Genomic DNA, 27,877 nt, shown 5'->3' with positions numbered 1-27,877 from the left:
TAATGCTAGCAGCATACGTATTTAAAACAGTCAGTGTTGCTTGAAAGAGTGAAATTCCACTTTAGGGTTTATAGAGATTTGTCAGGTTAGTTTTGTGCGCAGTATTTGTCAGGCTGGGTTAGGTCTGGGAGTGTTTGTGGGCATGTTTAGTTTTTATGGTTTTGATCCAAAGATTAATATACTGCCATATTGTGTGAGGGATATTGATACTACAGATTAATTTATGCAAGGATCTCAATGGTATTTGATAATTATGATAGGGGTGAGCTAAAAAAAACACTTTCATTCTTAAAGACAATTATATTGACAACTTGTATTCTAAGCCATCAACACTTGTATTATGCAGTGCTGTATAAGACATACTGTAAATACTCAAAATGCAAGTAGGCAACTGACAAATCCAGAGTATCCAGTACATGGCCATCTTTATTAATAATACAATTAAAGCACGCTATTGGAATCAATGTAGTTTTTAACTAGAAACATTTCCAATTACACAGCCAAAATGTACTGTATCACAGCAACCAGTTATGTAACATAGAAAATTTCCTGAAGTGCAGAAGGGGCTTTCCTCCTTGTAGCTGGCAAAAGCAAACCTAAATTGACTTTCTGTTTCCAGTTATTAAAAAAAAAGAGCCTAATATTTTCCTTTGCGGGTCTTTTTATATCTAAAGTGGATTAACTGTAACTACAGCTTAAAACATTAAAACAAAATTCAAGGACATTTGTTCAAAATTTCTTTAACAGATAAGAAGCCATACTGGTTTTCTCTAACTATATCACAACATCTGTTATACATACTGTACATATACTGTATATTCACATATACACAATATATTGACAGAAAATTGTTGACCTCCTTTACTTTCTGTGAGGAAGTGATGTGCAATGAATATAAAATACTCCTCACCTAGGGCAGAAGTAATTTCTCCTCACCTAGAGCAGAAGTCGCTACTCCTTACCTAGAGCAGAAGTCGCTACTCCTTACCTAGAGCAGAAGTCGCTACTCCTTACCTAGAGCAGAAGTCGCTACTCCTTACCTAGAGCAGAGGTCACTACTCCTCACCTAGAGCAGAAGTCGCTACTCCTCACCTAGAGCAGAGGTCACTACTCCTCACCTAGAGCAGAGGTCACTACTCCTCACCTACAGCAGAGGTCACTACTCCTCACCTAGAGCAGAGGTCACTACTCCTCACTTAGAGCAGAGGTCACTACTCCTCACCTAGAGCAGAGGTCACTACCCCTCACCTAGAGCAGAGGTCACTACTCCTCACCTAGAGCAGAGGTCACTACTCCTCACCTACAGCAGAGGTCACTACTCCTCACCTACAGCAGAGGTCACTACTCCTCACCTACAGCAGAGGTCACTACTCCTCACCTACAGCAGAGGTCACTACTCCTCACCTAGAGTAGAGGTCACTACTCCTCACCTAGAGCAGAGGTCACTACTCCTCACCTACAGCAGAGGTCACTACTCCTCACCTACAGCAGAGGTCACTACTCCTCACCTAGAGTAGAGGTCACTACTCCTCACCTAGAGCAGAGGTCACTACTCCTCACCTAGAGCAGAGGTCACTACTCCTCACCTAGAGCAGAGGTCACTACTCCTCACTTAGAGCAGAGATCACTACTCCTCACCTAGAGCAGAGGTCACTACTCCTCACTTAGAGCAGAGGTCACTACTCCTCACCTAGAGCAGAGGTCACTGCTCCTCACCTACAGCAGAGGTCACTACTCCTCACCTAGAGCAGAGGTCACTACTCCTCGCCTAGAGCAAAGGTCACTGCTCCTCACCTAGAACAGAGGTCATTACTCCTAACCTAGAGCAGAAGTCACTACTTCTCACCTAAAGAAGAAGTTGCTACTCCTCACCTAGAGCAGAGGTTACTACTCCTCACCTAGAGCAGAGATCACTATTTCTCACCTAGAGCAGAAGTCACTACTCCTCACCTAGAGCAGAAGTCACTACTCCTCACCTAGAGCAGAGGTCATTACTCCTCACCTAGAGCAGAGGTCACTACTCCTCACCTAAAGAAGAAGTCACTACTCCTCACCTAGAGCAGAGGTTACTACTCCTCACCTAGAGCAGAGATCACTATTTCTCACCTAGAGCAGAGGTCACTACTTCTCACCTAGAGAATAATATCATATGAAGGAAGTACAAGTTGTGCAATTTATTTTGCATATGAAATCCCTCACTCTGTGATATAATCCCCATCCTGCTCATCTGTCACTGTGTTTTAAAAGTCTCTTGCTGCTAATTTGTCCCTGAAACCTATCTCTGAAATTCTTGGTACATCCAGCTGCACATTTACCGTGAGGCAAACAAGGCATTTGCCTAGGGTGGCAATTTTCAGGGGTATGGCATTTGGTGCTGGAGGTGGTGAGGGCGCCCAATTTATCTGCGGTGGGGGCCAGGGGGGCAGGGTGCTGGTGGTGGAGGGGGGCACCCAATTTTAGTGTTGCCTAGGGCAGCACATGAGCTAAATATAACACTGATCAGATAATAAGATCACGCATCTACACCAATAATCTACCTTTGCTGTGAGCTTTTCTAACTGCCTGCACTGGTCTACCTATGCTGTGAGCCACGGGAATACATTTTTGCAGTGGTCATTGACCCAGACTTGTATCCTTTACACTACCCACATCGGGTCTTCATACAAGCCCCCTTTACCCAAGTGCATCCATATTATGATTGTTATTTAAATGCAGGTTGTTTGGTTCATCTGATGAGTCTGATTCCCAGAGCCCTGTCACTGCCTATTGGCTGAATGAGGGTGGTCATTTGGTACGAAGGTCTGGATATCACCGACTCATTCAATATGCTCACATAAGATGGATGGTAGTTGGTAAGAGTTCTGTAAATGTAAATGTGTGTGGCCCGGGTCATATTTTAAGGAGATAATGTTATCTTATCTTATTTTAATGTGAATGGAGGATCTCTGGCCTACTTGCCTTATTACCCATTTATGATCTCAATAAAGCTGTGAATTAAATTTACACCGTTGTTGGTTCTCCTCTTTTTTTGAGGAGTCTCTTTGATCTCCTAGCTGTTCTTTAGTAAATACAACACTGAGCCACATCCCACAATGAATTGTGGTACACTCAGCACAATGTAGCATGCACCCAGTACACTGTATCATGCAATCCGTATTCCACTTACCACATTGTAGAATGCCCCTAAAATACACTCCACATCATGAACTCCAAATAAACCCAGCACATTCACCTATCACAATTCATACCTACCTCAGAGCTTTCACCAGTGAATCAGGTTGCCAATCGTCAGTCTACAGTTAGATTGGTGCTCCTTGCCAGCAACCTTCATTTTCCCCTAGCCCTCTTACTGATATGAAGTTCCTGCCCTTTGTCTATATCACTTCTCTCCCCACTTCACAGTAGCTGACAGCTGTGCTGTAATGGATCTCGTGCCAGAGTGTTTTTCTGTGTGGTACATGCTGCCATTCTGCAGGGAGAAAGAAGACCACTAAACAGGTGAAAGACTGGGGCCAACAAGCCAAGGGGTTCCTGGGTGGCATCATTTTGCACCACCACCAGCTCTTTCTCTACTAATAAGCCTTGATTACTACATATTGGCAAGTTCTAGATTAGACAGGGGAAAAGATGCCAGTTTTGGGAGATAAGAGTATTGCAATGCTGGCCTCATTCTTCACAACAGAATTGGAGCTAACTTGTCAAAGCCAACTACCTCTTGTCTCTAATAATTGGGCGTCCATGCAGTAAGAGGTAATTAACTGAAAATAAACTTTATCTAAAGCATGTTTGTAATCAAACTTCTGCTAATATGAGAACAAAATTGCCATAGATGTTGGAATCTAATTTTCTTCCAAAAAGTCACACTTCTCATTTCATTAGACATGCACATCTGTTGTTAACTGCATGGTAGGCAAACACCCTAATTACAGCCCACAGGCAGCACAGTGCCACACTGACTGTACATGGAAAGAATTAGCTCAACAGTTAATACTCCAAAATGTATATGTTTCTCCAAACACTGGTTCTTGAAGTCTTCCAATGGAACCATTTAGACAAAATTGTCACACAATTGTGCGTGAGGCAAATTAAAATGTACTGCCTTTATCAAAACATCCTTGGCAGTGTTTGCATTTAATTTTAAGAGTGAGATACCCTATTACGGTATTTAAATAACATAGAGCAGGCCTTTTTCAACTTCTGGCTCAAAGTAGCTGTCTGAGCTGCCTGAAACCAAAATATGTTGAAGAACTCATATTGCAGAGAAGTTAATAATTTTTACTCATTATTCTTCCTTGTGAGAAAATGAAAAAAAATATATATATATATATATATATATATATATATATATATATATATACATATACAGTGGGGATAGAAAGTTTGGGCACCCCAGCTAAAAATTTGTATTAATGTGCATAAAGAAGCCAAGGAAAGATGGAAAAATCTCCAAAAGGCATCAAATTACAGATTAGACATTCTTATAATATGTCAACAAAAGATTTTATTTCCATCATTTACACTTTCAAAATAACAGAAAACAAAAAAATGGCGTCTGCAAAAGTTTGGGCACCCTGCAGAATTTATAGCATGCACTGTCCCCTTTGCCAAGCTGAGACCTGCCAGTGTCATGGATTGTTCTCAATCATCGTCTGGGAAGACCAGGTGATGTCAATCTCAAAGGTTTTAAATGCCCAGACTCATCTGACCTTGCCCCAACAATCAGCACCATGGGTTCTTCTAAGCAGTTGTCTAGAAAACTGAAACTGAAAATAGTTGACGCTCACAAAGATGGAGAAGGCTATAAGAAGATAGCAAAGCATTTTCAGATGTCAATATCCTCTGTTCGGAATGTAATTAAGAAATGGCAGTCATCAGGAACAGTGGAAGTTAAAGCAACATCTGGAAGACCAAGAAAAATATCAGACAGAACAGCTCGCAGGATTGTGAGAAAAACAATTCAAAACCCACGTTTGACTGCACGATCCCTCCAGAAAGATCTGGCAGACACTGGAGTTGTGGTACACTATTCCACTATAAAGAGATACTTGTACAAATATGGTCTTCATGGAAGAGTCATCAGAAGAAAACCTCTTCTACGTCCTCACCACAAAAATCATCGTTTGAACTTTGCAAATGAACATATAGACAAGCCTGATGCATTTTGGAAACAAGTTCTGTGGACCGATGAGGTTAAAATTGAACTTTTTGGCCGGAATGAGCAAAGGTACGTTTGGAGAAGAAGGGGCACAGAATTAATGAAAAGAACCTCTGTCCAACTGTTAAGCATGGGGTTGGATCAATCATGCTTTGGGGTTGTGTTGCAGCCAGTGGCACAGGGAACATCTCACGAGTAGAAGGAAAAATGGATTCAATAAAATTTCAGCAAATTTTGGATGGTAACTTGATGCCATCTGTGAAAAAGCTGAAGTTAAAGAGAGGATGGCTTCTACAAATGGATAATGATCCTAAACACACCTCAAAATCCACGGGGGATTACATCAAGAGGCGTAAACTGAAGGTTTTGCAATGGCCTTCACAATCTCCTGACCTCAACATAATTGAAAATCTATGGATAGACCTTAAAAGAGCAGTGCGTGACAGACAGCCCAGAAATCTCAAAGAACTGGAAGACTTTTGTAAGGAAGAATGGGCAAAGATACCTCAAACAAGAATTGAAAGACTCTTGGCTGGCTACAAAAAGCGTTTACAAGCTGTGATACTTGCCAAAGGGGGCAGTACAAGATATTAACTCTGCAGGGTGCCCAAACTTTTGCAGACGCCATTTTTTTGTTTTCTGTTATTTTGAAAGTGTAAATGATGGAAATAAAATCTAACTTTTGTTGACATATTATAAGAATTTCTAATCTGTAATTTGATGCCTTTTGGAGATTTTTCCATCTTTCCTTGGCTTCTTTATGCACATTAATACAAATTTTTAGCTGGAGTGCCCAAACTTTCGATCCCCACTGTATATATATATATATACGTATTTATATATATTAATGAGAAGATAAGAGCAATCTGCTGCACACGGCAAGCTTTTTACTGTAAATAAACCAGAATATTTGGCTAAAATATATATATATATCACAAAAGGAAGCCTTATAATGTAACACAAGATATATTATCTCTCAAGACCCCCTTGTTCACTCTTGCTAAGTAGGAGATAAACATAAGTAGCTCAGTGCAAACAGTTGATCAGTACCAGATACAAACAATATGTACGATTGTCTGTTTTTATTAACATGCCAAAGACACAAAAGGTCACAGTTCTAGAAACAATCATCTCTATGAAAAGTACAATGGATCTCAGGTTTTACGCAATGAACCATATACTCCCATTTGGTAAGCAATTTATTTTAGTGCTTTGTATCTACATCTGAAATATTTATGAATGTACATAGTGTACTGCAAAATTCAGCTACAATATAAATCTAAACATTTAGTGTGCATGTGTATAACAATGTTATAGTACTCACAGGCTTACCATCTGGACCAGGTTGTCCAGGGGAACCAGGAATACCAGGCTGTCCAGGATCTCCCTGTAAAAAGGCAATTGTATGTGTTATTATATTCCAAATGTGCCCCAACTAAACAATGCAATGTTTGTGTTTCCTTAATAATATAATATTTACAAGTGTTATTAAAAACATTTTCACACTTTTTTTAAATTCTATTATTTTTATAAAAGTGCGGAAACTTTTTGAACATCCCCTCGTATAATTATAATAATTGTAATAAAGCATAAGTCCATCTTATTGTACTTAAAAGAAAATTATTTCTTGGAGCTCTGCCCTAAAAAGGCAGTCAAGGGCAAATGCCCAGTCACCAGTATTACCTGCAGTCTTCCTTTTGCTAATATTTCCCCGTTATACACTCATCATTCCTTTTTCTGGGCTGTGTTGCGTTTTACTTCCTCATATCAGAGCTTCTAACAAGGAGCAAAATGAGCAGTACAGCACTGACATCACCAAATCTGACTTCAAATATCACTCAGATAGTAGTCAAAGGCAATAATAAGTTGGAGCTCACACTACACATTTACAGCTATGAAGCTGCATACACAGGAGTGCCTATGAACTCTCACATATCAAGAAGTGCGCTGCTTTTGTTTTAGGGGAAATTCCAGGCAAAAGGCACTGTTCTGCACAATTAACTAAACATGAGAACAAAATGGTCTAAATATTTCCTATAACATAGCAAACTTCTGTGTTTGGAGTTCAGTTCCACATTGCGTACCCAGCTTGGAACAAGGATACATTAGTTACTGTGATTTTACACATCCACTAATGCTGTTTACAGCTCAAAACATATACAGCAGTAAACATTCAGTATGTAAGATAAGGAAAGCTTGATAAAAGTTCCTCTTGTTTCTAAAATGTAAGTGGCACAAAGCTTAGTTTAGCAATTATATTTTCACTATTTAGTATTTAAACTTGTTGTAAACTCTAACATATGCCCAGTAAAGTGACTGGCTTCAAGTGCTACATAGGGATAAAATAAATCCTCCTACCTAAGTTGTACCTGTTTATCTACAATAATGTAAAACAGAGATAAAAAAGTTTTTTTTTCACAGAAGTACAAAGCAGGGGGCAGGGAGCTAAAGTTAAAAACTGCACAGCTCAGGGACCCCCACTCCCCTACAATCAGCACACAGGAACAATGCAGAGGTGAGGCTATCAATCACATGTCATGTGCTGGGGCCCCTTCCCTGTCACCTCTTTATCTCTTGAAGGAACAAAAACTTGTTATCAACAGAAAAGGAACTAGAAGGTAGAGAGAAATGCCACTTTGGGCTGAGACAGATACACACTATTGAAGGAAGTGCTTTGTTCATATTTCATGTCAGAGGTTTGCAACCACTTTAAAGTACATCTAAAGCTAAAACATTGTTTTTAGCCTTAGCTAGAATATAGCCAAATCAGGTTTATTTTGGTAGATCTCCCTTGTGATACTGTCCTGCAGACACAACAGGAAGTGAGGAGAAATCTATACAAAGTGATACTGCAAGAAGTGTCCCCATTGGAAGAGCTACCATTTATTCCTTTGTTGGTGACAATTCAAAATTATGGATTTTTCCTTAGTTTTCAATTTCCATGATATAGAGAACGTGAATCTCCCCAGCATGGGAACAGGCAGTAAAAGCAACAGGCCCCCATATCTACTCTATCCAAAATCAAACCAGAACATTTTTGCTTTTATTACATTTTAAGCATTTTAAACGACATAACTTTATCTGGCATTGAATGAAGTCCATAACCTGTGATCCCACCTTTTCAGAAGCAGTATAGTCTTTTGCATTGGCAAGCACAAATGTATATTCATTCCTGCCAAATTGAGCAATCATTTCTATTGTTACTATGCGGTTGCTTTACTGTGTCAAGCAAGTGAGGTTCTAAAGCTGAAAGTTCTGTTTATACACAGATCTATCAAATGATAGCATTACAGGAATCTGTAATGCAGTTTGGATGTCGCCAAAATTATTATTATACAGGATTTATATAGCGCCAACAGTTTGCACAGCAGTTTACAAAATAAAGGCAGACAGTACAGTTACTGTACAATTTAATATAAGAGGAATTATAATTTGAGTTTATTTGCTTCCCTAGTAAGAACACTAAGAACACTCTTAGCAGTAATTTGTTATTAGAGTAATACCTAGTACACACGATGAGAAAATCGTATGAAAAATTCCACTTTTGAAGCAATCGTACAATAATCTGAAAGGGAGAAGCACGAACATTTTTCTTGTACAATATCAGATTGTACGATTTTCATTTAATCAGCATAGTTTTGTCTGAAAATACAATACAAATACATTACATCACTTCTGAATTTTCTTTCTGTAGTACAATAATTTTTGGAACTTTAGTAACCTCTTCACTTTCGAAATGAGACTAGCATGAAAAAAAAAATGGACTGATCATTCTTCCAATGTTCTCATCGTGTGTAAGGGGCTTTAGGATGGGGAAATGGCTGTCAGAATGAGGAATGAAATCAGTTTAAAGCTGAACTTCAGACTAACAGGTAAATATGAATTCGCCAATAGATAACAATAGACTAAGAGCCTTTACCACTAAGCAGGTGTGTGTCACTATATTGGCAGTAATTCACAGCCAGGTTAAAGGTAGGTTATCCATGCTTGCAGTGATTTTTATTCAACCAGGTGTGTCAGAGGGGGCCAAGGTTGTTCTTGGAGTTGAGGCACAGAACATGTGACAAGGGGACCTTAGATTGTAAATTCCTTGAGAGCAGGGACCAATGTGAATGTACAGTATGTAAAGCACTGCATATATTGATGACATTATATAAATGCCTGCATAAACACATTAACTAAATAAAATCTTGTATTATTGAATACAGGGCTGAATTTTGCGTATTTCTGCCTACAGTTCAGCTTTAAATAAGAACTCCAAACTAGTGCATCATTTAATCTAATTATATGTCCATCAAAACAAATTATTCCTTTTATTTTTCATAAAACTACCATTAGTACTGTAACCACATGCCTACCCTTTCCGCCCAGGTCAATTTTCAGCTTTCAGTATTGTTGTACTTTGAATGACAATGCGTGGTCATGCAACATTGTACCCAAACTAAGTTTTCATCTTTTTTTTTAGATAAATAGAGCTTTCTTTTTGTCTTAAAGTTGTTCTTAGCTTCTGTTAAAAACATTTGTAAATAAGTGATTTTTCTCCTTCACTAATGTGCACTGATGATCAGTGTAGATTTCCCCCTGAGAAATGCCACTTACTGGCTCACCTTACTTCCCGTGCTATCAGCGTGAGAAGAGGACTGCAGATAACCAACATTTCCTGTTTACATGTGATCAGCTGTGATTAGACACAGCTGGTCACATGTAAAAGGTGGCTCTTATTGGCCACCTACTTAGACACGTGATCAGGGGTTGTGCAGGGGGTGTGGTTCTGCGAGGATGTCCATGGATGCCCCCCCAGACCTAGCCAACTGCACTGTATCTGTCTTTTGGCTATCAGTCAGGAAGTGGTTAATCCATCTATATACCAGCCCCTTTAATGTACTGCAGAGCAATATTCACACTGGAAGAGGAAGGGATATTGCTTTGCAGGGTGCTGTTCATCTCCCCTTTTGAACATGTTTACAGGAAGGGATAGAGAGCTCTTTCCTCATTAATGCTGCTGACAGTTTATCCAGTCAACAGGTGGGAGATTGGCTGGTGAAGGTAGAAAACTGAGGTCACCAACCTACCCATACTGTCTAGAAGATATATCTAGATCACTAGGATATTTGAACAGAATTACATATATTTTTGAGGGTAAGGAATTAGGATTTTTTTTAACTACGTAGTATGCTGTATTTCTGGAGTTTATCTTTAAGAAGGTGATAGCTTGCCCTTGCAGAGTCAATACTTGCATTTCTGAAAATAGTACATCAATAGGCTGTGACCAGGGGCGGACTGACCATTTGGAAGCTCGGGCACTGCCTGAGGGCCCGGGGTCAGTAGGGGACCCCATGAGATGCTTCTGGTACCTTTTTCATAGGCTTTTTTGAGTTTGGACAAGGACACAGGGGCCCCATGATCCCCTATTGCCCGGGGGCCCCATGAGTTGTCAGTCCGCCCCTGGCTGTGACAGTGAAAGAACACTGACAGTAAAGGTATACCAAGAGCCAACAACAAGATAAGAATCTACCGCTAAGCACAACACATGATGTGGTAACAACTAAATTTTAGTTGGGATGAATGGTGATTTATTAATTATTTGTATGCAAAAAAAGAGCTTTACAGTTCATTACAAGAAAAAAAGCATCTTCTCATGTACAGTGAAAAGAAGTTCTGTCCATGCAAACATAGGTAACATGAGTCAACAAAACATTTCAGTAAATTTAGTTTTGGCACCCCTCTATAGTCATTGAAATGGTACTAATGCGGATGCTAGGCGGGACTGAATAGAACACAATTGCCATACAAACCCACCCAATCACACCTACCTCCCAAGCCCTGGTTGTACTAGACATTCTCCCTCCAAGAAACACATACCTTCTTAGCCCTCCCCTTTTACTGCCCTCATCAACACCCAGAACAGCCATGAAACTACACTTTTCCAAAGCCTCAACATGTAGTTTCAGGGCATTACATGGGCAGCAAACAGCAACCACCTCCAGAGGCCATCAACTTTTAAAAAGCTATGATGCCATGGGTAATTTAAACAGCTATCAATGGTACTAGAATCATGAACAGAGAAATTTAACATTGCAGATGTACTGGTGGTCTGGAGAGATGATGATCCTGGAATTGAGTTTTTAAATAACATATTAGCTATACAGAGAGTGCATTGTTTGAGTTAATTCACAAACATTATGTGGCACCACAGAGCGGCAAGCATACCCTGAATAAGAAGACAGGTCATGGCTAGGGCGGGTGGTGGGAGATTTGACATTGACCTTTCTTTATAAACTATACATAGGTCCTGGTGAGACACATGAGGAAACAACCCGGGAACTGCTATACAACCAAACACCCGAAACTATTAATGTATGGAGAGCGTAAACATATTCATGATCTAATCAGGAGAATTACTTATTCATATTTTTTAATTTTCTTGAATATCTGTTGAAAATCACAACCCAGGAATCCAGACAATAAAACATGAATTTTGTAATTCTCTGCAGATTCGAAAAATCATGTTACGCATTCAAAATATTAAATTTACAGAAAAACTGCCAACTAGGACCCTGCAGACCTTTTCAACATTGTGTAACTATATATTATCCAGGACCATGAATGGAATATTTGTTAATTAAAGACATTTTGGTTATTTGTGATGTGTTCTCTTTAATGAGCAACACTGTGTGCATTGCAGGGATGTGCCAATCATTGAATAGGGGGAGGAGACTTCACTTGGCTATCTGTTTGATGGCACAGTTTTTTATACAAATAGCCAAACTCCTTGGAAAAAAAGTAAAAGGTACAAAGGATATGATGTCACCTTTATACAGCTTTGACAGGACTACAATAGATGGATTCAAGAACATCTTTACTTCACTTTACTAGGACTCCCAAAAGACCCTCTGAAGGAATTTTGGGAATCTAGAGACCTACTGCAGTACAAAAATGTCTGAATGAAAATGGAAGTCCTCAGCAAGTATGTTTTGGTCTCATTATGCATTGCAAGGCTTGTTTCCAATAAAAAACACTTGCAAGCATGTAAATAATTTCTAGAACATTTTAGATGTGCAACTTAACATACCCAATATACTGAAATACGGGAAATGGTAGTGAGATAAATACACACACACACACACACATGTTGAACTGGTTGTCTTTCTTCAACCTTAGCAACTATGTAACACATGGGAAACAAACATTTTTCATTGGGAAGTACCTTTAATTTGCAATACTAAAATGATTTAAGACATTTTCCTATCTCTACTTGATCCTTTGACACGCCTATGAATTGCTGCCATGTATAGAGATTCTCACAAATACTCAGTGATAAAGTTCTACTTACTTTAAGTCCAGGAGGTCCTTTTTCCCCAGGAGGACAAACACAGGGAGCAGGTGTTGAGCCAACATCACTTGGACCATTTAAACACTGGGAAGAGAGTGAGGAAAAATATATTTCCAAATGAATATTTCAGCTCTTTCAGGTTTCATATTTTAAACTTATTGTGCTTGGTTCTTTTATGAAATTTTCCTTTATTTGTGTTTAAATATAATCTGCAATTGTTGCTCTTTGCATGACTACTCTTGCATTGCACAGAAATCATACTGAAAAGCAGTAGCAATGGACTTCAGTTCAAGCAATGCTAACAACTATAACACACAAACCATCTTAAACCACTTAAACTTTAAATTTGTTTACCACTGCAAACAATAGATAACAATGTGTCTGATAAATAATGGAAAAATGATGAGGAACATTGATTGTCAGTATAATAAATACTGATTTTTTTTTTTTTGAACAGACATAATATGGGATCATTTTGGAAAAAAATAAAAGTTACTTCCTTCATATTCCATTGAAGTGTCCTGTGAATCTCAGCACTTTCTAACACTTCATTAAGGAGAGAAAGAGAGAATTTTCCAAGCTCTTAATAATCTTTTAGGCTCATTGGCAAAACTGCACTGCATGAGCACTCCTAAAAAGCTTACTTTCCCTCTATATAGCTGTAATAATCAACTATCTCAATTTAAAATTAATGACAAGCTTGGAGAAGGGTAAGCAGTCCACTCACAGCTTGAAGAAGTAATATAAAAATAAACCTTATAAAAACGATATAGAACTCCGGGGCAGATTCCAGGATGTTGTTATTAACTGCTTGTAGATTGCAGGTTGACTAAAGAGGAATGTGGAACATCATTACTTGTTGGAAAGACTATAACTAGAGATGAGCGAATCGAAGTATCCGAAGTGGAATTCGAGTCGAATATCGGAAAAATTTCGATTCGTGCCGAATCCGAAAAACAGCCTAATTCGGACGCGCGAATCGAAATTTTTCCGAAAATGGCGGCTGACATGTGCGGTGACGGAGCGGGGATGTCGGGGAAGGCGCGCAGACAAGGCGCGCTGCCCCATAATGCATTCCTCAACGACATGTGATCGCATCAGCCAATCAGCAGCCAGCCAGCCAGCACTGTGTAATGGTCGAGGTATATATAGCGGCCATTTTGGAAATCTTCATTTGCCTGCAGTCATTGAACAGAGGCAGACCGCTCTGTACTAGGGACAGGGACAGAGTTAGGGCCACAGAAACGAGAATTGGGGACAGAGAGAAGTTACTTAGGGACAGAGAACCATTACTCAGGGACACAGACTTGTTAATGAGGGCCACAGAATCGTTATTTAGGGACAAAGAAACGCTAGTTAGGGCCACAGAATTCATACTCAGGGACAGACAGAATTTTCACTCAGTGCCAGAGAATTGTTACTTAGGGCCACAGAAACGTTATTAGGGCCACAGAATTTTTACTCAGGGACAGACAGAATTGTTACTGAGTGCCAGAGAATTCTTACTCAGGGCCACAGAATTCATTCTCAGGGACAGACAGAATTGTTACTCAGGGACAGACAGAATTGTTACTGAGTGCCAGAGAATTGTTACTCAGGGACAGACAGAATTGTTACTGAGTGCCAGAGAATTGTTACTCAGGGACAGACAGAATTGTTACTGAGTGCCAGAGAATTGTTACTCAGGGACAGACAGAATTGTTACTGAGTGCCAGAGAATTGTTACTCAGGGACAGACAGAATTGTTACTGAGTGCCAGAGAATTGTTACTCGCACAGACACAAAATTGTTACTTGCACAGACACAGAATTGTTACTCGCACAGACACAGAATTGTTACTCAGGGCCACAGAATTCATACTCAGGGACAGACAGAATTGTTACTGAGTGCCAGAGAATTGTTACTCAGGGACAGACAGAATTGTTACTGAGTGCCAGAGAATTGTTACTTAGGGACAGACAGAATTGTTACTGAGTGCCAGAGAATTGTTACTCAGGGACAGACAGAATTGTTACTGAGTGCCAGAGAATTGTTACTCGCACAGACACAAAATTGTTACTTGCACAGACACAGAATTGTTACTCGCACAGACACAGAATTGTTACTCAGGGCCACAGAATTCATACTCAGGGACAGACAGAATTGTTACTGAGTGCCAGAGAATTGTTACTCAGGGACAGACAGAATTGTTACTGAGTGCCAGAGAATTGTTACTCAGGGACAGACAGAATTGTTACTGAGTGCCAGAGAATTGTTACTCGCACAGACACAAAATTGTTACTTGCACAGACACAGAATTGTTACTCGCACAGACACAGAATTGTTACTCAGGGCCACAGAATTCATACTCAGGGACAGACAGAATTGTTACTGAGTGCCAGAGAATTGTTACTTAGGGACAGACAGAATTGTTACTGAGTGCCAGAGAATTGTTACTCAGGGACAGACAGAATTGTTACTGAGTGCCAGAGAATTGTTACTCGCACAGACACAAAATTGTTACTTGCACAGACACAGAATTGTTACTCGCACAGACACAGAATTGTTACTCAGGGCCACAGAATTCATACTCAGGGACAGACAGAATTGTTACTGAGTGCCAGAGAATTGTTACTCAGGGACAGACAGAATTGTTACTGAGTGCCAGAGAATTGTTACTCAGGGACAGACAGAATTGTTACTGAGTGCCAGAGAATTGTTACTCAGGGACAGACAGAATTGTTACTGAGTGCCAGAGAATTGTTACTCAGGGACAGACAGAATTGTTACTGAGTGCCAGAGAATTGTTACTCGCACAGACACAAAATTGTTACTTGCACAGACACAGAATTGTTACTCGCACAGACACAGAATTGTTACTGAGTGCCAGAGAATTGTTACTCAGGGACAGACAGAATTGTTACTGAGTGCCAGAGAATTGTTACTCAGGGACAGACAGAATTGTTACTGAGTGCCAGAGAATTGTTACTCAGGGACAGACAGAATTGTTACTGAGTGCCAGAGAATTGTTACTCAGGGACAGACAGAATTGTTACTGAGTGCCAGAGAATTGTTACTCGCACAGACACAAAATTGTTACTTGCACAGACACAGAATTGTTACTCGCACAGACACAGAATTGTTACTCAGGGCCACAGAATTCATACTCAGGGACAGACAGAATTGTTACTGAGTGCCAGAGAATTGTTACTCAGGGACAGACAGAATTGTTACTGAGTGCCAGAGAATTGTTACTCGCACAGACACAAAATTGTTACTTGCACAGACACAGAATTGTTACTCGCACAGACACAGAATTGTTACTCAGGGCCACAGAATTCATACTCAGGGACAGACAGAATTGTTACTGAGTGCCAGAGAATTGTTACTCAGGGACAGACAGAATTGTTACTGAGTGCCAGAGAATTGTTACTCAGGGACAGACAGAATTGTTACTGAGTGCCAGAGAATTGTTACTCGCACAGACACAAAATTGTTACTTGCACAGACACAGAATTGTTACTCGCACAGAAACAGAATTGTTACTCGCACAGACACAGAATTGTTACTCAGGGCCACAGAATTCATACTCAGGGACAGACAGAATTGTTACTGAGTGCCAGAGAATTGTTACTCAGGGACACCTAATCGTTGAATTAAATAGTATGTCAGACAACATGCAGAGGAGTGGCAGAGGAGGCAATGTTTTAGGAGCGAGCAGACGTGGCAGCAGAGGAAGGGGTCGAGGCAGCAGTATTCGCAGCCAGAGGCCAGTGCTCCCGGTGTCATCCAGCGGTCGTGTCTCCACCGACAACCCTGCCGTCATTGATTGGTTGGCTCGGTCGTCTTCCTCTTCCCAGGTCACCTCTGACACCTACAGCCAACGGTCGGTGGGTACGTCAGACACAACCGTTAGTTGGCATGGCCCGGGACCAAGCCCACTGAAATCACGTGTCCTCTACCTGCCCCTGTCCTTTGCTGTTCCCTCACCAAGCGAAGTATCGCATGCTGTGGGCTCAGCCCCACTGTACAGTGAGGAAGAGCTAACAGAGGGCGGTCAGGAACGGGGGGAGACATCGGCCTTTTCAGCAGCCAAGCGAACAAGTACTGGCGAGGAGAGTGGCTCGGTAGCCGGTCTAGAGACAGGTCTGTCTCCTGACCCAGACGCAGCCGAGGGGGCTAGTAGTGAGGCGGAGACCCTACTTGATGATGAGGAGGTTGATCGCACTTGGCAGCCTCGTCGTCATCAGGCAATTTCTTCCGCATCATCAGGAGAAGAGGGTGGCAGCTTGGCAGCGAGCAAAACAGTCGGTGGGTTGCCCAGGAGACAGCAGCAGGGTCGCATCAGTGTCAGTGGAGCCAAACGTCCACGGAGTAGAGCACCAGCTCCACTGCAGCCTACCACCACGGCCAGTAGTGGTGCCGGTGCGCACGGAGGAAGTAGCAGTCAGCCAGTGAAGAGTAGCGGGGGCAAAGTTTCCTACTCGGTGGTGTGGCAATTTTTCCTCAAGCCGCCCGAGGAAGTAAACGTAGCCGTATGTCGACTATGTGGCCAGAAATGCAAGCGTGGCCAGGGGGCCCATGTTGGGACTACAGCGTTGCGTCAGCATATGCAGCGTCACCATTCGGTGGCCTGGGAAAACCGTGATAAACATACGGCGGTTCTGCCTGCCCCAGCCCCCGCTCCATCACCCGCTCCGTTACTTGCTCCGTCACCCGACGTCGTCAATCGCCCTCTATCAGCCAGTCAAGGCTCCAACACCTCTGCTGAGGGGAGTTGTCGCTCATTGGCATCTTCCGCTCGTTCAGATGCTCCTTCTCCTGCTACTCCTCTTCTCGGATTCCGTCAACAGTCTTTCTTGGAATCCGTATCCAAGAGACAACAGTTTGCGAGCACGCACCCGACGGTGCAAAAGCTGAACGTCCTCCTGTCCAAGTTGCTGGTGCTGCAGTCCCTCCCTTTCCAACTGGTGGACTCAGCACCTTTCCGAGAAATGATGGCTTGTGCCGCGCCGCGGTGGAGAGTGCCAAGCCGTCATTTCTTTGCCCAAAAGGCAGTGCCAGCCCTGCATTCACATGTAGAAGAGATGGTGGGCCAGTCTTTGAGCATGTCGGTCTCTGCCAAAGTGCACGGCAGCGCCGACGTGTGGAGCTGTAACTACGGTCAGGGACAGTACATGTCATTTACGGCCCACTGGGTGAACGTGGTGCCGGCACAGCCGCACCAGCAACTTGGACAGGTCACGACGCTTTTGCCTCCACGTTTGCACGTCCTTGGTCCAGCAAGCATGTCCGCCTCTACCACCTCTTTTTCCGCCGTGTCCTCAGCCGCCACCCCCGTGCCAAGTCCCATTACCCGACCGGCATATCACATGTGCAGGGCGCAACGGTGTCACGCTGTGCTGCACCTGGTATGCCTTGGCGAACGTAGTCACATAGGGGAGGAACTGCTGAGTGTAATGAACAGAGAAATCGACAGATGGCTGTCTCCGCGCAAACTAAAAATCGGAACCATGTTGACTGACAACGGAAAGAACATGGTGTCTGCTCTGCGTCAAGGAAGGTTGTGCCATGCGCCATGCATGGCTCACGTGTTCAATCTGGTTGTCAAGCGGTTCCTAAAATCCACCATCCCACTGCAAGACATCCTTAAAATGTCACGTAAACTGTGCATGCATTTCAGCCATTCCTACACCGCAAAGAACACCCTCATTGAGCTGCAGCGGCAGAACGGAATTCCACAGCATCGCCTGATCTGCGACGTTGCAACAAGGTGGAATTCAACCCTACACATGTTAGACCGCCTTTACGAGCAGCGAAAGGCCATCACCGATTTCCTGATGTTACAAGCGGATAAAGGTACTCCCCTGTGTAACTTAGATGTCAGCCATTGGCAGCTCATGCGTGACACCTGCCGCTTGCTCAGGCCCTTTGAGGAGGCCACGCTATTCGTGAGTCGGCAGGACTATGGGATGAACGACGTCATTCCTCTGTTGCACGTCCTGGAACAAATGCTGTTAACAATGGCTGGTCAGGGTGCGGTAGATGTGGCGCACAGATCTCAACGCCACATGACCCCTGTGGGGGCAGGACAGGAAGAAGAGGAGGAGGTAGAGGAGGACATTTGTGCTCAGGAATTATTGAGTGAAATGGGTGGTTTTTCCACTCAGCGGACAGGAGTGGAGGAGCAGGAGCATCTGGTAGAGGAGGAGGAGGAGGAGACAGAGGACCCAGACGCACCGTGGCAGTATGCTGTGGAGATGGAGGCAGGGAGTCCCTCGCATTCCTTGGCACAAATGGCCCATAGCATGCTCGGTTGCTTGCGTAGCGACAGCCGAATAATAACCATCAGACAGAGGGATGACTTTTGGCTGTCCACCTTGTTGGACCCTCGCTACCGGTCCAAAATGGTGGCCTTTTTCACACCTGCTGAGAGGGAGGCCAAAATTACGTACTATAAAAACCACCTATGTAGTCAGTTGGTCTCTGCCTTTGTGCGCCAACGTACATCCTCAGACACTGTGGGCCCTGTGCGCTCACGTTCCGCTGGCATGGCAGCAGGGGAGGGGTGGGGTGGTAGGAGCAGTGGCAGCTCCACCAGCAGTGGCTGCCTCAGTCTGCAGTCGATGATGAGTAGCTTTCTTCACCAGCGCAGTGAGGAAACTACTAACCAGCCGCAGCAGCAGCAGCAGCATCAGGTGGACCTGGAGCAGGAGCTCAAACAACAGGCTTGGGCCTACTTGGACAGCACCCTGCCAACCGAGGTAGACAATCCCCTTGACTACTGGGCAACGAAACTTGACCTTTGGCCCCAACTAGCTGAATTTGCCCTTGAAAGGCTGTCATGCCCGGCCAGTAGCGTGGCATCGGAGCGCGTGTTTAGTGCGGCAGGAGGTATTGTAACTCCGCGGAGGACACGACTGTCCACCCAAAGTGTGGAGAGACTCACGTTTGTGAAAATGAATCAGGCGTGGATTAGTCTGGATTTCAAACCACCAGTTCCTGACACAACTGACTAAATCCGCCATGAATCATGCCTCAAACATGTGCCACTTTCAGGTCTCCTCACACTGCTGGTGTGTTTAATTTTTTGACATAGGGTGCTGGCAGATTACGGGCCTCCTATAGCTGCTGCCAGGCCCCTAATCTGCCATAGGCCCCTATATACCGCCTCCTCATGCTGCTGCTAGGTCCAGAGTCTCTCATGGGTCCCTGTACGGCCTCCCATTGCTGCTGTCTCCATCGCCACACTCTGCTGCCATGTGCCACTTTCAGGTCTCTTCACACTGCTGGTGTGTTAAATTTTTTGACATAGGGTGCAGGCAGATTACGGGCCTCACATAGCTGCTGCCAGGCCCCTAATCTGCCATGGGCCCCTATATACCGCCTCCTCATGCTGCTGCCAAGTCCAGAGTCTCTCATGGGTCCCTGTACGGCCTCCCATTGCTGCTGTCTCCATCGCCACACTCTGCTGCCATGTGCCACTTTCAGGTCTCTTCACACTGCTGGTGTGTTAAATTTTTTGACATAGGGTGCAGGCAGATTACGGGCCTCACATAGCTGCTGCCAGGCCCCTAATCTGCCATGGGCCCCTATATACCGCCTCCTCATGCTGCTGCCAAGTCTAGAGTCTGTCATGGGTCCCTGTACGGCCTCCCATTGCTGCTGTCTCCATCGCCACACTCTGCCATGTGCCACTTTCAGGTCTCTTCACACTGCTGGTGTGTTTAATTTTTTGACATAGGGTGCAGGCAGATTACGGGCCTCACATAGCTGCTGCCAGGCCCCTAATCTGCCATGGGCCCCTATATACCGCCTCCTCATGCTGCTGCCAAGTCTAGAGTCTGTCATGGGTCCCTGTACGGCCTCCCATTGCTGCTGTCTCCATCGCCACACTCTGCTGCCATGTGCCACTTTCAGGTCTCTTCACACTGCTGGTGTGTTAAATTTTTTGACATAGGGTGCAGGCAGATTACGGGCCTCACATAGCTGCTGCCAGGCCCCTAATCTGCCATGGGCCCCTATATACCGCCTCCTCATGCTGCTGCCAAGTCTAGAGTCTGTCATGGGTCCCTGTACGGCCTCCCATTGCTGCTGTCTCCATCGCCACACTCTGCCATGTGCCACTTTCAGGTCTCTTCACACTGCTGGTGTGTTTAATTTTTTGACATAGGGTGCAGGCAGATTACGGGCCTCACATAGCTGCTGCCAGGCCCCTAATCTGCCATGGGCCCCTATATACCGCCTCCTCATGCTGCTGCCAAGTCCAGAGTCTCTCATGGGTCCCTGTACGGCCTCCCATTGCTGCTGTCTCCATCGCCACACTCTGCTGCCATGTGCCACTTTCAGGTCTCTTCACACTGCTGGTGTGTTAAATTTTTTGACATAGGGTGCAGGCAGATTACGGGCCTCACATAGCTGCTGCCAGGCCCCTAATCTGCCATGGGCCCCTATATACCGCCTCCTCATGCTGCTGCCAAGTCTAGAGTCTGTCATGGGTCCCTGTACGGCCTCCCATTGCTGCTGTCTCCATCGCCACACTCTGCTGCCATGTGCCACTTTCAGGTCTCTTCACACTGCTGGTGTGTTAAATTTTTTGACATAGGGTGCAGGCAGATTACGGGCCTCACATAGCTGCTGCCAGGCCCCTAATCTGCCATGGGCCCCTATATACCGCCTCCTCATGCTGCTGCCAAGTCTAGAGTCTGTCATGGGTCCCTGTACGGCCTCCCATTGCTGCTGTCTCCATCGCCACACTCTGCCATGTGCCACTTTCAGGTCTCTTCATACTGCTGGTGTGTTTAATTTTTTGACATAGGGTGCAGGCAGATTACGGGCCTCACATAGCTGCTGCCAGGCCCCTAATCTGCCATGGGCCCCTATATACCGCCTCCTCATGCTGCTGCCAAGTCCAGAGTCTCTCATGGGTCCCTGTACGGCCTCCCATTGCTGCTGTCTCCATCGCCACACTCTGCTGCCATGTGCCACTTTCAGGTCTCTTCACACTGCTGGTGTGTTAAATTTTTTGACATAGGGTGCAGGCAGATTACGGGCCTCACATAGCTGCTGCCAGGCCCCTAATCTGCCATGGGCCCCTATATACCGCCTCCTCATGCTGCTGCCAAGTCTAGAGTCTGTCATGGGTCCCTGTACGGCCTCCCATTGCTGCTGTCTCCATCGCCACACTCTGCCATGTGCCACTTTCAGGTCTCTTCACACTGCTGGTGTGTTTAATTTTTTGACATAGGGTGCAGGCAGATTACGGGCCTCACATAGCTGCTGCCAGGCCCCTAATCTGCCATGGGCCCCTATATACCGCCTCCTCATGCTGCTGCCAAGTCCAGAGTCTCTCATGGGTCCCTGTACGGCCTCCCATTGCTGCTGTCTCCATCGCCACACTCTGCTGCCATGTGCCACTTTCAGGTCTCTTCACACTGCTGGTGTGTTAAATTTTTTGACATAGGGTGCAGGCAGATTACGGGCCTCACATAGCTGCTGCCAGGCCCCTAATCTGCCATGGGCCCCTATATACCGCCTCCTCATGCTGCTGCCAAGTCTAGAGTCTGTCATGGGTCCCTGTACGGCCTCCCATTGCTGCTGTCTCCATCGCCACACTCTGCTGCCATGTGCCACTTTCAGGTCTCTTCACACTGCTGGTGTGTTAAATTTTTTGACATAGGGTGCAGGCAGATTACGGGCCTCACATAGCTGCTGCCAGGCCCCTAATCTGCCATGGGCCCCTATATACCGCCTCCTCATGCTGCTGCCAAGTCTAGAGTCTGTCATGGGTCCCTGTACGGCCTCCCATTGCTGCTGTCTCCATCGCCACACTCTGCCATGTGCCACTTTCAGGTCTCTTCATACTGCTGGTGTGTTTAATTTTTTGACATAGGGTGCAGGCAGATTACGGGCCTCACATAGCTGCTGCCAGGCCCCTAATCTGCCATGGGCCCCTATATACCGCCTCCTCATGCTGCTGCCAAGTCCAGAGTCTCTCATGGGTCCCTGTACGGCCTCCCATTGCTGCTGTCTCCATCGCCACACTCTGCTGCCATGTGCCACTTTCAGGTCTCTTCACACTGCTGGTGTGTTAAATTTTTTGACATAGGGTGCAGGCAGATTACGGGCCTCACATAGCTGCTGCCAGGCCCCTAATCTGCCATGGGCCCCTATATACCGCCTCCTCATGCTGCTGCCAAGTCTAGAGTCTGTCATGGGTCCCTGTACGGCCTCCCATTGCTGCTGTCTCCATCGCCACACTCTGCCATGTGCCACTTTCAGGTCTCTTCACACTGCTGGTGTGTTTAATTTTTTGACATAGGGTGCAGGCAGATTACGGGCCTCACATAGCTGCTGCCAGGCCCCTAATCTGCCATGGGCCCCTATATACCGCCTCCTCATGCTGCTGCCAAGTCCAGAGTCTCTCATGGGTCCCTGTACGGCCTCCCATTGCTGCTGTCTCCATCGCCACACTCTGCTGCCATGTGCCACTTTCAGGTCTCTTCACACTGCTGGTGTGTTAAATTTTTTGACATAGGGTGCAGGCAGATTACGGGCCTCACATAGCTGCTGCCAGGCCCCTAATCTGCCATGGGCCCCTATATACCGCCTCCTCATGCTGCTGCCAAGTCTAGAGTCTGTCATGGGTCCCTGTACGGCCTCCCATTGCTGCTGTCTCCATCGCCACACTCTGCCATGTGCCACTTTCAGGTCTCTTCACACTGCTGGTGTGTTAAATTTTTTGACATAGGGTGCAGGCAGATTACGGGCCTCACATAGCTGCTGCCAGGCCCCTAATCTGCCATGGGCCCCTATATACCGCCTCCTCATGCTGCTGCCAAGTCTAGAGTCTGTCATGGGTCCCTGTACGGCCTCCCATTGCTGCTGTCTCCATCGCCACACTCTGCCATGTGCCACTTTCAGGTCTCTTCATACTGCTGGTGTGTTTAATTTTTTGACATAGGGTGCAGGCAGATTACGGGCCTCACATAGCTGCTGCCAGGCCCCTAATCTGCCATGGGCCCCTATATACCGCCTCCTCATGCTGCTGCCAAGTCCAGAGTCTCTCATGGGTCCCTGTACGGCCTCCCATTGCTGCTGTCTCCATCGCCACACTCTGCTGCCATGTGCCACTTTCAGGTCTCTTCACACTGCTGGTGTGTTAAATTTTTTGACATAGGGTGCAGGCAGATTACGGGCCTCACATAGCTGCTGCCAGGCCCCTAATCTGCCATGGGCCCCTATATACCGCCTCCTCATGCTGCTGCCAAGTCTAGAGTCTGTCATGGGTCCCTGTACGGCCTCCCATTGCTGCTGTCTCCATCGCCACACTCTGCCATGTGCCACTTTCAGGTCTCTTCACACTGCTGGTGTGTTTAATTTTTTGACATAGGGTGCAGGCAGATTACGGGCCTCACATAGCTGCTGCCAGGCCCCTAATCTGCCATGGGCCCCTATATACCGCCTCCTCATGCTGCTGCCAAGTCCAGAGTCTCTCATGGGTCCCTGTACGGCCTCCCATTGCTGCTGTCTCCATCGCCACACTCTGCTGCCATGTGCCACTTTCAGGTCTCTTCACACTGCTGGTGTGTTAAATTTTTTGACATAGGGTGCAGGCAGATTACGGGCCTCACATAGCTGCTGCCAGGCCCCTAATCTGCCATGGGCCCCTATATACCGCCTCCTCATGCTGCTGCCAAGTCTAGAGTCTGTCATGGGTCCCTGTACGGCCTCCCATTGCTGCTGTCTCCATCGCCACACTCTGCTGCCATGTGCCACTTTCAGGTCTCTTCACACTGCTGGTGTGTTAAATTTTTTGACATAGGGTGCAGGCAGATTACGGGCCTCACATAGCTGCTGCCAGGCCCCTAATCTGCCATGGGCCCCTATATACCGCCTCCTCATGCTGCTGCCAAGTCTAGAGTCTGTCATGGGTCCCTGTACGGCCTCCCATTGCTGCTGTCTCCATCGCCACACTCTGCCATGTGCCACTTTCAGGTCTCTTCATACTGCTGGTGTGTTTAATTTTTTGACATAGGGTGCAGGCAGATTACGGGCCTCACATAGCTGCTGCCAGGCCCCTAATCTGCCATGGGCCCCTATATACCGCCTCCTCATGCTGCTGCCAAGTCCAGAGTCTCTCATGGGTCCCTGTACGGCCTCCCATTGCTGCTGTCTCCATCGCCACACTCTGCTGCCATGTGCCACTTTCAGGTCTCTTCACACTGCTGGTGTGTTAAATTTTTTGACATAGGGTGCAGGCAGATTACGGGCCTCACATAGCTGCTGCCAGGCCCCTAATCTGCCATGGGCCCCTATATACCGCCTCCTCATGCTGCTGCCAAGTCTAGAGTCTGTCATGGGTCCCTGTACGGCCTCCCATTGCTGCTGTCTCCATCGCCACACTCTGCCATGTGCCACTTTCAGGTCTCTTCACACTGCTGGTGTGTTAAATTTTTTGACATAGGGTGCAGGCAGATTACGGGCCTCACATAGCTGCTGCCAGGCCCCTAATCTGCCATGGGCCCCTATATACCGCCTCCTCATGCTGCTGCCAAGTCTAGAGTCTGTCATGGGTCCCTGTACGGCCTCCCATTGCTGCTGTCTCCATCGCCACACTCTGCCATGTGCCACTTTCAGGTCTCTTCACACTGCTGGTGTGTTTAATTTTTTGACATAGGGTGCAGGCAGATTACGGGCCTCACATAGCTGCTGCCAGGCCCCTAATCTGCCATGGGCCCCTATATACCGCCTCCTCATGCTGCTGCCAAGTCTAGAGTCTGTCATGGGTCCCTGTACGGCCTCCCATTGCTGCTGTCTCCATCGCCACACTCTGCTGCCATGTGCCACTTTCAGGTCTCTTCACACTGCTGGTGTGTTAAATTTTTTGACATAGGGTGCAGGCAGATTACGGGCCTCACATAGCTGCTGCCAGGCCCCTAATCTGCCATGGGCCCCTATATACCGCCTCCTCATGCTGCTGCCAAGTCCAGAGTCTCTCATGGGTCCCTGTACGGCCTCCCATTGCTGCTGTCTCCATCGCCACACTCTGCTGCCATGTGCCACTTTCAGGTCTCTTCACACTGCTGGTGTGTTAAATTTTTTGACATAGGGTGCAGGCAGATTACGGGCCTCACATAGCTGCTGCCAGGCCCCTAATCTGCCATGGGCCCCTATATACCGCCTCCTCATGCTGCTGCCAAGTCTAGAGTCTGTCATGGGTCCCTGTACGGCCTCCCATTGCTGCTGTCTCCATCGCCACACTCTGCCATGTGCCACTTTCAGGTCTCTTCACACTGCTGGTGTGTTTAATTTTTTGACATAGGGTGCAGGCAGATTACGGGCCTCACATAGCTGCTGCCAGGCCCCTAATCTGCCATGGGCCCCTATATACCGCCTCCTCATGCTGCTGCCAAGTCTAGAGTCTGTCATGGGTCCCTGTACGGCCTCCCATTGCTGCTGTCTCCATCGCCACACTCTGCTGCCATGTGCCACTTTCAGGTCTCTTCACACTGCTGGTGTGTTAAATTTTTTGACATAGGGTGCAGGCAGATTACGGGCCTCACATAGCTGCTGCCAGGCCCCTAATCTGCCATGGGCCCCTATATACCGCCTCCTCATGCTGCTGCCAAGTCTAGAGTCTGTCATGGGTCCCTGTACGGCCTCCCATTGCTGCTGTCTCCATCGCCACACTCTGCCATGTGCCACTTTCAGGTCTCTTCACACTGCTGGTGTGTTTAATTTTTTGACATAGGGTGCAGGCAGATTACGGGCCTCACATAGCTGCTGCCAGGCCCCTAATCTGCCATGGGCCCCTATATACCGCCTCCTCATGCTGCTGCCAAGTCCAGAGTCTCTCATGGGTCCCTGTACGGCCTCCCATTGCTGCTGTCTCCATCGCCACACTCTGCTGCCATGTGCCACTTTCAGGTCTCTTCACACTGCTGGTGTGTTAAATTTTTTGACATAGGGTGCAGGCAGATTACGGGCCTCACATAGCTGCTGCCAGGCCCCTAATCTGCCATGGGCCCCTATATACCGCCTCCTCATGCTGCTGCCAAGTCTAGAGTCTGTCATGGGTCCCTGTACGGCCTCCCATTGCTGCTGTCTCCATCGCCACACTCTGCTGCCATGTGCCACTTTCAGGTCTCTTCACACTGCTGGTGTGTTAAATTTTTTGACATAGGGTGCAGGCAGATTACGGGCCTCACATAGCTGCTGCCAGGCCCCTAATCTGCCATGGGCCCCTATATACCGCCTCCTCATGCTGCTGCCAAGTCTAGAGTCTGTCATGGGTCCCTGTACGGCCTCCCATTGCTGCTGTCTCCATCGCCACACTCTGCTGCCATGTGCCACTTTCAGGTCTCTTCACACTGCTGGTGTGTTAAATTTTTTGACATAGGGTGCAGGCAGATTACGGGCCTCACATAGCTGCTGCCAGGCCCCTAATCTGCCATGGGCCCCTATATACCGCCTCCTCATGCTGCTGCCAAGTCTAGAGTCTGTCATGGGTCCCTGTACGGCCTCCCATTGCTGCTGTCTCCATCGCCACACTCTGCCATGTGCCACTTTCAGGTCTCTTCACACTGCTGGTGTGTTTAATTTTTTGACATAGGGTGCAGGCAGATTACGGGCCTCACATAGCTGCTGCCAGGCCCCTAATCTGCCATGGGCCCCTATATACCGCCTCCTCATGCTGCTGCCAAGTCCAGAGTCTCTCATGGGTCCCTGTACGGCCTCCCATTGCTGCTGTCTCCATCGCCACACTCTGCCATGTGCCACTTTCAGGTCTCTTCACACTGCTGGTGTGTTAAATTTTTTGACATAGGGTGCAGGCAGATTACGGGCCTCACATAGCTGCTGCCAGGCCCCTAATCTGCCATGGGCCCCTATATACCGCCTCCTCATGCTGCTGCCAAGTCCAGAGTCTCTCATGGGTCCCTGTACGGCCTCCCATTGCTGCTGTCTCCATCGCCACACTCTGCTGCCATGTGCCACTTTCAGGTCTCTTCACACTGCTGGTGTGTTAAATTTTTTGACATAGGGTGCAGGCAGATTACGGGCCTCACATAGCTGCTGCCAGGCCCCTAATCTGCCATGGGCCCCTATATACCGCCTCCTCATGCTGCTGCCAAGTCTAGAGTCTGTCATGGGTCCCTGTACGGCCTCCCATTGCTGCTGTCTCCATCGCCACACTCTGCCATGTGCCACTTTCAGGTCTCTTCACACTGCTGGTGTGTTTAATTTTTTGACATAGGGTGCAGGCAGATTACGGGCCTCACATAGCTGCTGCCAGGCCCCTAATCTGCCATGGGCCCCTATATACCGCCTCCTCATGCTGCTGCCAAGTCTAGAGTCTGTCATGGGTCCCTGTACGGCCTCCCATTGCTGCTGTCTCCATCGCCACACTC

General features: G+C 46.4%; 1 protein-coding gene across 1 annotated transcript in view; it reads right to left on the bottom strand.

Annotated features, from left to right (window-relative positions):
- Positions 1-27,877, bottom strand: part of COL21A1 (collagen type XXI alpha 1 chain) — a 276,488-nt gene that overhangs the window by 117,999 nt on the left and 130,612 nt on the right. Inside the window, exons 9-10 of the mRNA XM_089694136.1 lie at positions 12,489-12,572; positions 6,480-6,542 (exon numbers count right to left, since the gene is read on the bottom strand). Coding sequence (XP_089550262.1) covers positions 6,480-6,542; positions 12,489-12,572 — 147 coding nt within the window. The remainder of the gene's footprint in view (positions 1-6,479; positions 6,543-12,488; positions 12,573-27,877) is intronic.

This window comes from Staurois parvus, unplaced genomic scaffold (assembly GCF_062004578.1).
Source record: "Staurois parvus isolate SC_StPar_1 unplaced genomic scaffold, SC_StPar_1.0 ptg000652l, whole genome shotgun sequence".
Lineage (NCBI taxonomy): Eukaryota > Metazoa > Chordata > Amphibia > Anura > Ranidae > Staurois > Staurois parvus.
The sequence above is the reverse complement of the archived record's forward strand: the minus strand, read 5'-3'. Positions and strand labels throughout refer to the sequence as shown.